This window comes from Stegastes partitus, unplaced genomic scaffold (assembly GCF_000690725.1).
Source record: "Stegastes partitus isolate 25-593 unplaced genomic scaffold, Stegastes_partitus-1.0.2 Scaffold29, whole genome shotgun sequence".
NCBI classification, from domain to species: domain Eukaryota; kingdom Metazoa; phylum Chordata; class Actinopteri; family Pomacentridae; genus Stegastes; species Stegastes partitus.
The window spans coordinates 262266-275316 of NW_007577760.1; the positions used below are offsets into that span (position 1 = coordinate 262266).

The 13051-nt window shown below is 36.9% G+C and overlaps 1 protein-coding gene across 1 annotated transcript; it reads left to right on the forward strand.

Moving 5' to 3' along the window:
- Positions 1-9435: 9435 nt before the first annotated feature.
- LOC103369849 (5-hydroxytryptamine receptor 4) lies at positions 9436-10512 on the forward strand. The gene has a single exon (XM_008298685.1). It carries the CDS (start codon positions 9436-9438, stop codon positions 10510-10512), a length of 1077 nt encoding a protein of 358 aa, XP_008296907.1.
- Positions 10513-13051: the final 2539 nt, after the last annotated feature.

Here is a 13051-nt window from a genome sequence, read left to right on the forward strand (position 1 = left end):
ACGACTGCCGCTCCAACTACAACCGCTGCCACGACTGCCGCTGCAACTACAACCGCTGCCACGACTGCAGCTCCAACTACAACCGCTGCCACGACTACAGCTGCAACTACAACTGCTGCCACTAATGCACCAACAGACAGCGAGGGAACACTTGGATTGCAGTTTAGTCTAGACCAAACATTTACAAGCGATCTCAGTGACTCATCCTCAACGGCCTTTCAGAATTTAGCTAACACAGTGGTCACTGAGGTAAGATGTCAACACAGTATAACAAAATTACTGCCCGCTAAATGTACTGACAATTATTTGCTGTTATTTGATGCATGAAGGTATTTGACAGTAATGATATTTTTCAGGTGAACAGCATTGGTAGCAGACTCTATGGATCAAGTTTCAGTCGCTCTCTCGTTAACTCATTCACGTAAGCCCAAATGTTAGCCCCTGACACCTTTTAAAATATCTGTCTTTGACTTGCTTTCTCAAAGTGTTGCTTTCTCTCACTGTCACTGCAGGGCTGGATCAGTGGTTACCAACATGACTCTTGTGTTCCAAGATCAAAACTCAGTTCCTGCAGCAAGTACTGCAACTACGCAGTTGAGCAGTGAACTTACCAACTCTACCACCTTGAATGTAATATCAGGCAGCGTTTCTGCACGTAAGTTACCTGAGACTTAGGAGTCAAACTTCAGGAATTTTTGCCTTTTTTTTTTTTTTTAGCCTGTGGTCATTTTTAAGCATAAAAGCAAAAAAAAACACACAAAAAAACAAAACTGTTTATGGTTTATGGTTATATTTTGACAGTGTGAGATAATTGTCTAGAATTTCTTTGACTAATGTTTTTGCTGTTTTTAATATTTCAGAGTCAACATCAACAACATCAAGCAGTCCTCCTCAGCCCACAGTAGGCACATTGGTAGTCTTTTCACTAACACTGCTGGCTGTGACACAAATGCTGATCGACTTATAGCCAGAAGCCAAGGCAGATACATTGACTTGACCAAAGGTTTTTACTGTACCATCAAATGTGGAAAACAGTAATGCTAATGAACAAAAAAAGAAGACATCACAAGTGTGCATTATGAAATTTACAGATACAATATCATGTGGTAAAAAGAAGTGTGCTGTGTGTCTTAATTTCAGACAGTTTTATAGTATTTTCCATAGCTGATGTTACAAATTATTTAAAGTACTAATCATGAAGGCAAATATTTGATACTTTGTGCCATTCAGTATACTTGTTAGTGCCTTTGTTTTGCAAATGCACCTTTTTCATTGTGGCATTGTTAAAATAAAATAAAAATGCAAATACATATAGTATGACATACCACATATTTATTTCTAATTAAGCGCATTGTACAATATTATTGACAATTCAGCAGGATAAAATTTGCTATCCAAAGCAACTGCACCGAAAGAGTGAAAAGGAAGAAGGGTGCACTTACTGCAGTGTGATGCCAAAAGCTAAGAGAGTTGAGTTAAATGACCTTGATGGTGAAGGCCAATGATTCAACACCAACCACTGGTGATGAACTAACCACATTTTATCCCAGGTGACAAACTCTCACCATAACCATGTAACTCTAGACAGCTAACCCTTAATACCAGCACAGCTGCCATGTAAGGACACCATAGGAAAAACTGTTAGCACTGAGCTTTCAATTATGTTGCATTTTGCGGAGTCTTCCAATATCGAGTGAATAACGTGGAAGGTGGATCACCATTAAATGAGCTGCTGCATACTTGTCTAAAAATGTCTACGCACTATCATTGTATTCATGATTTACTTTTTTTTTTGATTGATTGGCTAATTAACATTTTCTATTGAATACTGGTTCTTCCTGTATGTTTTTGAAAATGGGGATGCCAAAATTGTATTTATGTTAATCAACAATGTATTAAAATGTTATCTTCACAATATTTGTGGTTTTTAAATGTTTTCATTTTCCCTCCCTTTTTCAGTAAATTTTTAAAAAGCATGTGTTCCCTTTGAGGTCTCATCGGGATGATATATTTGATTATGTATTGTTAATGGTGTGATTGATACACTTTGTCTAGACTTGTGATGACTGACCAAAACTAAATCTTTTAATGATATGTATTTTTGAGAGTAAGGTTTATGATCATGCCCATTACTTACAGAATTCCAGTAATCTGGGACCAACACTGAAGAAGAGGAACTCTACAGTTTTCTGTAGTTGGTACATGGTGAGCAAGCACATGTACATATTGTCAAAAGATTCTTAACTAGGACTAATGTGTTCAACAGTCTATGCTATTATTTCCTCTTGACCTTGTGCCAGTTTTAAGTCATATCTTAGCATTTCTCATAGTGAAACGAAGATAGGAAGACTATCTGAACATTTTTAAATCCTAAACAGCCGAGTCAGCACTGAATATACAGTAAGCATATGGTTATAGTCTCTGTCTCAAACTCTTTAAAAACCTGCAATAATAATAATTACACTGTTTTGCTGATTCTGGGTCTGTGATTGTATTTCAAGTGTCTACTCTTTGGCATGGTGACCACAGCCCTGATCAGACAATGCAGGCTATAAAAAATAAAATTGACAAGCACATAGAGGCCTGATTTACAATTGAAAGTGGCTGTTTAATTATTTCTTCCATATACTTTTCCATATAAATATTTAGTAAGAGAGTAAAAGGGTTTCTTAAAATGCAAATGTCTTCTGTCTATAATCCAAAGTGCATCTTGTTCATATAGTTATGGCTGTATTGTTAACTAACTAACCTAATTAAAGGAAAAACTTAGGCATAAGAATGGACTTCACCAATAGCTGGTAAGAAAACAGCTGATCCAGATCATCTGGCCTGGTTCGTATTTACTTGAGCACCTAGTTGCCAACGTACCAGCGCAACAACATATTTCTCCTCGAGAAGTAAAGAGCTGCTCTTCTAAATGTGACTGTGTACTTAATTTCGAACCAGTTCATTACTTTTAAATAAGACCAGGCTGTAGTTGTGGTATCTTCACACAGTCAGACTAGTTAAAAAGAGCTGCTTGCATCAAACAAGAGCACCAATTATGGGCAACATATAGAATCTAAAAATTACACATGGTGTCTCAGCAGAGTTTTGAGTGTTAGAGCATTTTTAGACATTTGCATTACATTATTAACATTTGCTTGAGGTTTTTGGAACAAAAGTGAGGTTTAATTATTCTGGAGAAAAAGACACAATATTGCGTACATTATGTTGCTGCTAACAAATTAATAAACCACTATTAATGGGTTCTTTTAAAAAATGGTTTCCCATTTTCCCTTTGTGTGCATGCAACAGGAATAACACACCACAAGAGGGCTGTATTGCCCCAAGGATAACACAAGTTTGTATTGCTTTCATGCCTAAAATGTTTCCCTTTACAGTTGTGTGTGCTCTTGAAGTCAAAGTCAAGCAGCACCCCCAGCCATGACCATGGCCTAGCTGTGATGAAAGGAAATAACCAAGGAGAGCAATTTTAAATGGAAAAAAAATAATCTGTAAGAAGAGCAAGAACAATGGACAGAAAGGCAAATTAATCTGAAAGAAACAAATCTGTTAAAACTTCCAATGACATCCACCAGAACAGTTCTGGTTCTGGAACTAGTTTTGTTGGTGAACAGAGGAACCAGAGTTCCAATTTTAGGAAAACCATTTGCAATCTGACAACAATTGACTTGCACAGACATGTGTGCAAGATGAATGGCATCCAAAATTATTTTTTCTTGCAGATGTTTTCAGTTGCTTTTTTCCTTTCAAGTGAGATGTGCCCATTGATCACATCCTCTGGGTTCTAACTTCTGACCCTGGTATCTTCTGGTGCCTAACCGGAAGTAATGTTTTTGTGTTTTTTTCCCCCCTTGCAGACAAATGAGGCAATTCAAATCTACCAACATAGAATCATATCCTGCACTGGCTGAAATGCCCATTGAATGTTTTTTTGTTTGTTTGTTTTCTTGTTTTACTGCCCCTAAAAAAACCCATAAGACATAGGCATAAAAATTCATCGGAAATGTTTAAACAAGGGGGGCTTTTACTGAAGAGTTACAGTTATTTATGTTGTTATATTTTCAGTAATTCTGCTAAAAGAGGAAGAGCAGCAAAGGTAATTGTTAACTAATTTGCATCTTTGGAAAAAAAAAAACTAAGCTGCAACCATAACTAATTGTTACCAAGTGGTTGATATTACTTAGTATTCAATGGTCAATTATGAAGCATCAATATGGTTATGATTATGTTAATGTCTATGTTGCTCATTACTGCTGGGAAAGTAAAGGTAAATGCCTGGCAAGTTTTTGTTCATGTAAACTGAGGGCTGAAGGAGGGTTTACATTTGTAAAGCAAATTTTTGATTTCAGGACATATTAAGAGTTAAACTGAGGACAGGGTCAGTGGGGTCATTAGAGATTTTATTCCTAATTACGACTAGAGAAACAAAACAATAACTCTTCAAGAAAACACATGTCCAGCAGCTGCTATTCCTTCTGGTGAGGGAAACAGAGCCAATGTTTAAGTCAACTGACCAGACAGGGTCAGCAGTCCTGTGGGGATATGCAGCCACTTCGCATTTTATAGACTTCTCATTTAAAAGCAAATTAGCTGGAAGCATTAAGAGTCATCTGGGAATGAAACGCTCAACCAACTCATGGAGTTTTAGAGTTAGTTCTGAGTGCGAGCAAAAGAAATTAAAAAAACCCCATTATTTTAAAAGATTAACAGACTCTAAATGTTAAATATGTGACTGTTATTATTTATGTTGATAACTACTTTGAACTACAAAAAAAAAAAAAAAAGCTGTGGGATACTTGTTATACATCAATTCAACTTTTTCACATGTACATTTGCAAAATTTGTGTTTTTTTTTTTTTTAATGAAGTCAAGATAAACCTCTCGTTCTCTAAGTTTAACTTTATATTGGCTGCATCACAGTGTGTTTAATATTTTTTAGAATTCTTTAAGTGTTGATATAGCAGCACTGACATAAATCTGGCCCTAAATAAACAATTTCATCACTTAATTTTATTGACTAATGGAGAAATGAACAAACAAAACATGTGTTTCCACCTTACTTGAAAGAAGCTGGCCCTGCCGCTAAATGACGCTGAGAAAAATGGTGCATAATTGTCGCCAAATGCTGTTCCTCGCTTTATGGTCTAATTTAAAATAAGGCGTCTCCTCAAAATTACAAATCCATACTACTAAACTGTTTTAGCAGTTGCATTTTCAAGGAGAAATTATTGCCACCGGATCCCAGTCCTGGAAGAGCTTGTATACAGTCAGGTAAATTCATAAACATAATTTCTAGTTATGCTGATTTAAGGACGAGTTAACTGCACGGCATGACATTTATCTTCAAACATATTCAATATTGAAAATTCCAAATGTAATTTTAAGGAAGGCAGGATTGCTAATTTCTTGAAAGTTAAATTATGATGACAGAGTAAACATTTGAAGTATCAGACAGTAAACATATAGCACTGTTAGTGAGTATTACATAACTGTTAATGAAATGTATAATCATATGAGACAGGCCACTTTAATTGCTCTCTAGCAAATAAAACAAAACACTGAAATCAACCTTACATCACTTCTCTTTCTGGAAACAAAAGAACAGATGTGCGGCCGTCTCCCCTGCCTGTAAAGCACACTTCTATTACACATATGAATGACTGGTCTGAAAAAACACTAGTTATTGAGCCAATGTGTCTTTTATTGCACCCTTCATTAAAAATCCCCTCATGTTTAATTAGAACACATCCGCCACACTTGAGATACGTCTGTCACTGGCTGAGGCCCAAGGTATTCAAGCTCGACAGGATTGGCTGTGGTCTGTTGGACACTGAGACGCATGAAAGGCATCGTGAGAGCTGTTTTGAGGGTATGTAGAAAGTGAAGTTGCATCCATGCAGAGCTCATTTAAATTATAAAATCAGATAGTAGGTAAACACACTTCCTTCATTATATCATCACAGATATTGTTGTTGTAAGTGGAGCAATCTCATTTCTTCCCTCAATTTCATTAAGTGACAATCATTTTCTTTTCCCTTTAATGCCTGCGTATATTTTTATCATGTGCCATAAACAATAGAATACAGTATTAGGTGGTGTGTTGCTTCAGCTCATCCTGATGTAATGAGTCACTAGTTATAATCTAGTCATGCATGGTGATCCTGATGGAAACACAAATGTCAGACTCAAATCAGTCTAATAATTTGGGCATTTAATGAAAAAACTAAAATATCAACTTGCTCATGGTGCTACAGTAAAGATGAGTTACTGATTTTGCCATCTCTGGAGTCAAAAAACCCATGATTCTTTGTGCACGTAATTAGTTTCCCCTGACTGCTCTTGAGAAAATCAAATGTGTGTTGTTCATATATATGAGCTAAGTGTACAGTATGTGGTGTTTCTTTCTAGTGTGTCTTAATTACAGGGTTACGTTCGCATACAAACAAGTTTCGTGTTAAATGCAATTTTGCCCTGTTTTGCAAATGTACACATCTGAAATGCATACAGGTCCTGGTTTGTCCTTCAGCATACCACAATAGGAATGGCTGTGTCATCAGAAAATAAGAAAATTCAAGCCTTTTCCACCATCATTTTAAGTGAGTTGCCAGGGGAGTTGGCAGCAGCTGTATTTTGTTGCTGTGGTTATTGTTGCATGCGTTCATTACAGCCCACCTCCCACCTCTCCCATCCCTCTTGTCTGCATAAAACCCGGGTTTACAGAACTGCAGTACGCCACAGACATGAGGGCAAACGATCATCTCTCTTCTATGCAGGTAAGTTTTTACGCAATTATCTGTTAGCACCGGATGTACACAAGGTACAGTAAGCAAAGCCTTGCTTTCTTTTTTATTTTATTTTTTTTAACTCTCTCTTAGTTTGACATGTTTACATTTATAGATAAGTTAACTGGAATTGCATGGTAAGAAAGAAATCATCAAGACATAATAACATTTTTGTGCTTTAAATAGGCTTTTTCAGAGTGGCAATATGTATCTTTTAAATGAAAATGAGAAAGTGCTTTTCTTTATATTTTATATGTTCTTTCAGCATGTTGGGCATCACCATATTGATAGTATTCTTTTCTCTAGTATTGCTGCATTACAACGGATGTAACCATCCCACATAAATGTATTTTGCATTCACTAAATTACAGTTTGATAAGTTTGACAAGAAGACAGAACACTTAGCAATAATTATTATGTGCTGTCAGACTGACATTAGGAAGATCTAGTGTCAGTCTGGCTGACATTAGATCTTCCTTTCCTTTCTCTTTCTGTGGCAGTGAAAATTTATTGTAAAAAAAGGTATTTTGCAACCAAACAATTCTTGCATATATGGCGATATGATGGAGATACAAAAAAATAAATAAATAAATAGATGAAATAGAACAATGGTGTATGCAGGGGGCTGGGGTGTGGAAATGACTGTCCTGAGACCTGTGTTTTTTTGCTGAATGCTAAAAATGCCCCCTATTTTCCTAAGGAGGGAGGAGAAGAGTACACTTTGACCTGCTCTTGTTGAATATGTGAATATTATTGCATGTAAACAGACTTTACGACAGTTAGAGGGCAACTAATGTACACATAAACAAGATCCTTAAAGCTGTACTATAAAAAGGAGAATGTTAAGAAAACAACGTTTTAAAGCAGCAAACAAAAGTGCCATACATTACTGGAATTTTCAAAGTTTTGCACATGACAAGTCAATTTTACTTCTGTTAACTGAAAATTACAGGTTGCTGCTTTAAGTTCTTGGTTTGCCCCTCTAAAAAAAAAAACATCAATGAATAAAATAACAGTATTTAACACACTATTGTATATTTGCAATTAAATGCTTCAAGTTGTGTTTTTGTTTATAATTCTGATTTGCTGCTTGTCGTAAAAATACAGCTAGAACATTTCTTATTGATATCACATCAGTGATTTCAACTCTTGTATGATGACTGTGTTGAACTAAAGAGAAGCTTTCATCAAAGTTTGCAAAGTTTTTAATTATGATCAGAGACAAAACCATCTAACTTGTCTGAACCACATTCAAAAGAGAAACACAATGACTTCCATCATGTTCTTTTATGAAAAGATTTCTGGAAAACTTAATGCAATGCATGCTGGGAATTTGCTGCAAATTAGTTAACCATTTTTCTAAATACCATAATTTGGCAGGTTAAGTTAAAAAAAAACAAAAAAACACTGGAAATGTAATTAATTGACCTAAAGATTTTAAGTTCTGAGCTTGAGTCACAGTTTTTTTTTTTAAATTTTTGTCTAGTTCAAAGGAATTAATATATCACATAAAATAAAATACATCTTTATTTCATTATGACATTTTACAACACAAATAATAAATTAAACACTTTGTTAAAATAGATTTTCTTTTTGTCTTTCCCCAACTAAAAAAACGCAAGTTAGCTTAACTACATTTGTATTTCACTTTGTGAGGAATCACAGATAAAGTTATCACTCACTTTAATTGAAACATGAGATGACCACGGTTTGCTAGCACAGCTGAAATTTTCATTTTAACTGCTGATATTTAAATTGATTGCAGCTGAGCGACTTAAACGCCTATTTGTGCAGAAGAATATCGTTTTTTACAGCGTGGATGGGTGTGAGCTTAAATTAATGCATTAATCTATTTTATAGTGACTTCTTTCATACTGACCACCAATGGTGATCAGTTCAATTGTTCAAGACAAAAATAACAAAAACGAAAAAAGACTCGTATGTTCTCTCCCTATCATTTGCCATTAACACTGCATTGTCCCTGTGGTGTTCATTAAAATCTATTTCAACTTAGCTGGAACATCTGCTCCGTGCTAATTCCATTGGCAGTTGAAATTTAATCTGACTGCTGATTACAGTCATATGTGTTCAGCTGTGTGATGTGTAATGTGCAATGCGAGCAAATATGCAAGAAAACACTGTTATACGTTGAATTAGGCACGTACCTGATATCCTCATGAACCGTCAATGCATATGGAGATTCATTTAACATTAAGTTTTTAAATTCCTAAATATCTGCCTGTCGTGATGTGAGAAGTTCCACTCCAATAGACCTGAAGACAGTTGACTCATTTGGAGGATTCACTGCCCTCTCAAGATATTATCTGACAGTTTTAATCTACGCTGATGAAAAGACCACCAGGTTTTGCTTACCACACCAAGCAAAGATGGCAGGTTAGATAAGGTGACTGCACAAGGAAAAAAGCTTTTCGGGCTCACAGCCTCCTGTGTTTCATGCATCAAACTAGAGTTCAGTGCAGTTCAGAGATTAACTAATGATACGTTACCATGGAGCAGCACCTTAGTCTGAAACAAACAGAACTCTGGGAGGTTTCATGTGCCGTAGAGGAGCATAAGCAAACCGCTTTGAAATGCTAAGTCATTATTTATTACTGTATCTGTGTGTTTTGGCAGGTTTGACTAAATCATGGATAACAGCAGTTTGGGGTGGCTCGAAGATGCTAACACGTCCCTTCAGATCGAACTTCAGCCCTGTTCTACATTGAGAAACCAGATTTCACGCATTTTCCTCTATGCCTTCCTCTCTGTTGGCATCGTCTGCACAGTGGTGGGCAACTTCCTGGTGGTCTTGTCCATCGCTTACTTCAAGCAGCTCCAGTCCCCTACAAACTCCTTCGTCATGTCCCTGGCAGTGGCTGACTGCCTCGTTGGCCTGGTAGTCATGCCATACAGTATGATACGGACTGTGGAGGGATGCTGGTTCTTTGGTTCCCTTTTCTGTCAACTACACTCGAGCCTAGACGTTATGCTCTGTACTGCTTCCATATTCCATCTCAGCTGCATTGCCTTTGACCGCTATTATGCCGTCTGCAACCCTCTAGTTTACTCCTTAAAGATGTCCAGCAGTCGGGTAGCTCTTCTCATTGCTATATGTTGGGCTGTTCCCATGCTCATTTCATTTGGCCCCATTATGCTTGATCTTCATGTTGCTGATGTAGACATATTGCTTCCTAAAGATGTATGCGTGTTTTTGGTCAGTCGCATTTACGCTGTCATGGCTTCCTTGGTAGCCTTTTACCTGCCCATGGCTATAATGCTAGTGGCCTACTGGAAAATCTTTAAAGCTGCTAAACGGCAGGCCAGGCAGATCAGTGCTATGGAAAGCCAGATGGCTGCTGGAGTGGGCAAAGACTCGAGCAAGAAAAAAAGACACCGTAACACCATGAAGAGGGAGAGGAAGGCAGCAAAAACTTTAGGTATCATCATGGGAGTTTTCCTTCTCTTCTGGATGCCCTTCTTCACGGTCAACATTGTGGACCCATTCATTGACTACAGCACAGAGGTGGTCGTCTGGGATATATTTCTGTGGTTAGGATACATCAACTCATCTCTAAATCCCTTCCTGTATGGTTTTTTCAACCGTTCCTTTCGGAGGGCATTCCTCATGTTCATGGGCTGCAGGGTATGCATGCCTGGCTCGTCCCCTGGGATGGAGTTATCGCACACTAGGAAAGAGGCAAATGAATGTGCAGATCAACCATGAAATAAAGATAAGACATGGACATTTTGTGTTGGTCTAGAAAGATGCGTTTGTCAGAAAGGCAGGATTTTTGTGAATCAATGACTGTGTTAAAACCACAATTTCTGTTCTGTTAAGTTTGAAATAGGGAGATTTAGCATTATAAGAACTGTGAGTTATAAAACTAATGAGGTGGGTCTGCCAACAGCCATGCCTTCAACCATGATGTATGAAATCACCTCTTTTGCTTCCAAGTGTGTGCTCTGTGGCACAAACATTGTCTGAGAGAAAAGCAATCTGGTTTGATTTGGCCACAACAGCTTTTCCCAGTACTGGAACTTGAATGTAAATTAGCTTTGGATAACTTCCATGTGTTTCCCTGGTCTTGGAGGACCTGTCGGCCAACGTAGGAAATGTATCAGTGATAGCAGATGACAATACAGCCAGAAAGTGGGGAACTGCAGGAATGGTTTGTCACAAGGCCCACCTACCGGACAGTCAAAGTGTATCCCTATATTATATTCATGTCTCAAACATTTTCTTTGTTGAGGTAGAACTCACTGAATGACTGTCACATGTATATATACCTACAGTTAAAACTGCTGTTTGACCATTATGATATTTCCCTTAAGGTATATTTTGAGGAGTGGAAAAGAAAGATTTTTTTCAATCTACATACTCATGAGATTGATGACCAAACTATATCTAAAACACAGACAACAGGTTTTATGTGACAGAGAACAAGTCCCAAGGACTAAGTGAAGGTAGAAAGATTTGGAAGAGGCAAGACTTGAAGAGGCAACATCAAAGGGGTACATGAAGCTTCACTTGGACAACATTTACAGCTCAGGTAAAAACTACTCATGCTTCTAATTCTGTTTTTTTCTTCTGACCCTTACCCATAAATTTCAATTCCTAGAAATATAGACTTTTGGCATCATCACCTAACCTGACTGTAATACAAACGAGTGTCACTGTAACTAGAAGTCACACAACAAAAGTCCAAATAGATGAAAAACCAGATCTGAATTAAAAACACAGGTTTAATGCTAGTATATGGCTGTTCCTTTCTGATAATAGGGTGACCCCTTTGTTTTGTGGATAAGCTATTGTATTTTAAATAGTACACTTTGTCTCACTACCATTATTTTAAAAAGTACCTCATGATTTGGAGCTCTTTCAGAGGAAACAAAAACCATGCAGGTGAAGATTAACTAGACAGGTGAGCCAGAAGTTCATGCAACTGCAAGACTGATTGAACTGACTGGGGAAATGCACGCAAGTTTGAAGGTAGGTGTAAATAAAATGATTCAAAGGCAGAATGAAAAGCACAGCACAAATTTGACTGGGTCCATAATTCTATTTACACTGGCAGCCTGCATCGTGTGGTTTGCTTGTTTTACTGGTAACACAATTAGTGTCTGAGATTGCCAGCACCAATTACGGCTCCATATTAGGTGCAGTTTTTGAAAAGGCTACAGCTTTGAGCAGCACTAAGGAGAAAAATCGAAGTTCTCTGGATGTGCATTATACAGTAGCTGCTTCATGAGAATCAAAGACTTGTCACATTTTATTCCCAGTGATACTCTTACATCAAGTTAATACTAATTATTCTCATAATTTATCTCTTTTGTTTAGTACTGTTCTCCTGTAAACTGGATTTGCACAGAAGTTTCAATAAACTTGCAGCATGTTACTCTTCAAACTCTTTATGCATTAAGGAATAGACATTGACACATTCCTACACAGCCCAGTAAAACACCATATAGATTTCACTGTTACATTATAAGCCACAATTATTCCTACACAAGGATACAAATATGTTGTGTGTATATATACAGATTTTATTGAAAGCAATGAGCCAAAACAAACAGAGCTGTTTGCAGAATGAGTTAGCAGGAATCCTGAGCAATTTAGTTGAGAGAGTTTCATGGGTAAGACTAGGGCTGAGGGTTGAAATAAAGAGCAACTTTATATAAAACACAAAATATACATTCCATGATGTTTTATAGACTTCTAATTTGATGTAGACGTATGGTATGGTGGGATTGGCATCACATTGCTTGAATTCAAGGTTATTTAATCACACAAAGTGTGGGTATAAACACAATTTATGGGTAAGTTGGTGGAGTGTTATGCAGTACTTGTAAACACTTGTAAAAAAAATACATTTTCTCTCGAGCCACATATTTAACATGGTTATCTTTTTCAGGTGTTTGGGAATTAACCTTTTCCCCCTCTGGTCCCAGAATCACACACGATTGACACAGCTTTAACGGATAGCATCACTCAATATTCCAGGTTTGCAGTTGTTTTTTTTTTCTTTCTTTTTTTCCAAGTGCTGCAGCTTTGTAACCCCCTCATTAAGGTATTCATTTACACTAAAGTATTGCTCCAGTTTCAGTGTTAGGTCTTCTAAACTCTTAAACATATTTCATCATGGTGGGGTGAGGTTTATACAAAGAAGTAATTGAGGTGTATTATTATTATTAATATGATTACGATTATTATTCTGATTATTATTATTGTTGTTGATGATATTATTATTATTATCCATCCATTT

What these genes read in the sequence shown, in the direction of transcription:
- LOC103369849 (XM_008298685.1), top strand. Translation starts at nt 9,436, where the DNA reads ATGGATAACAGCAGTTTGGGGTGGCTCGAAGATGCTAACACGTCCCTT.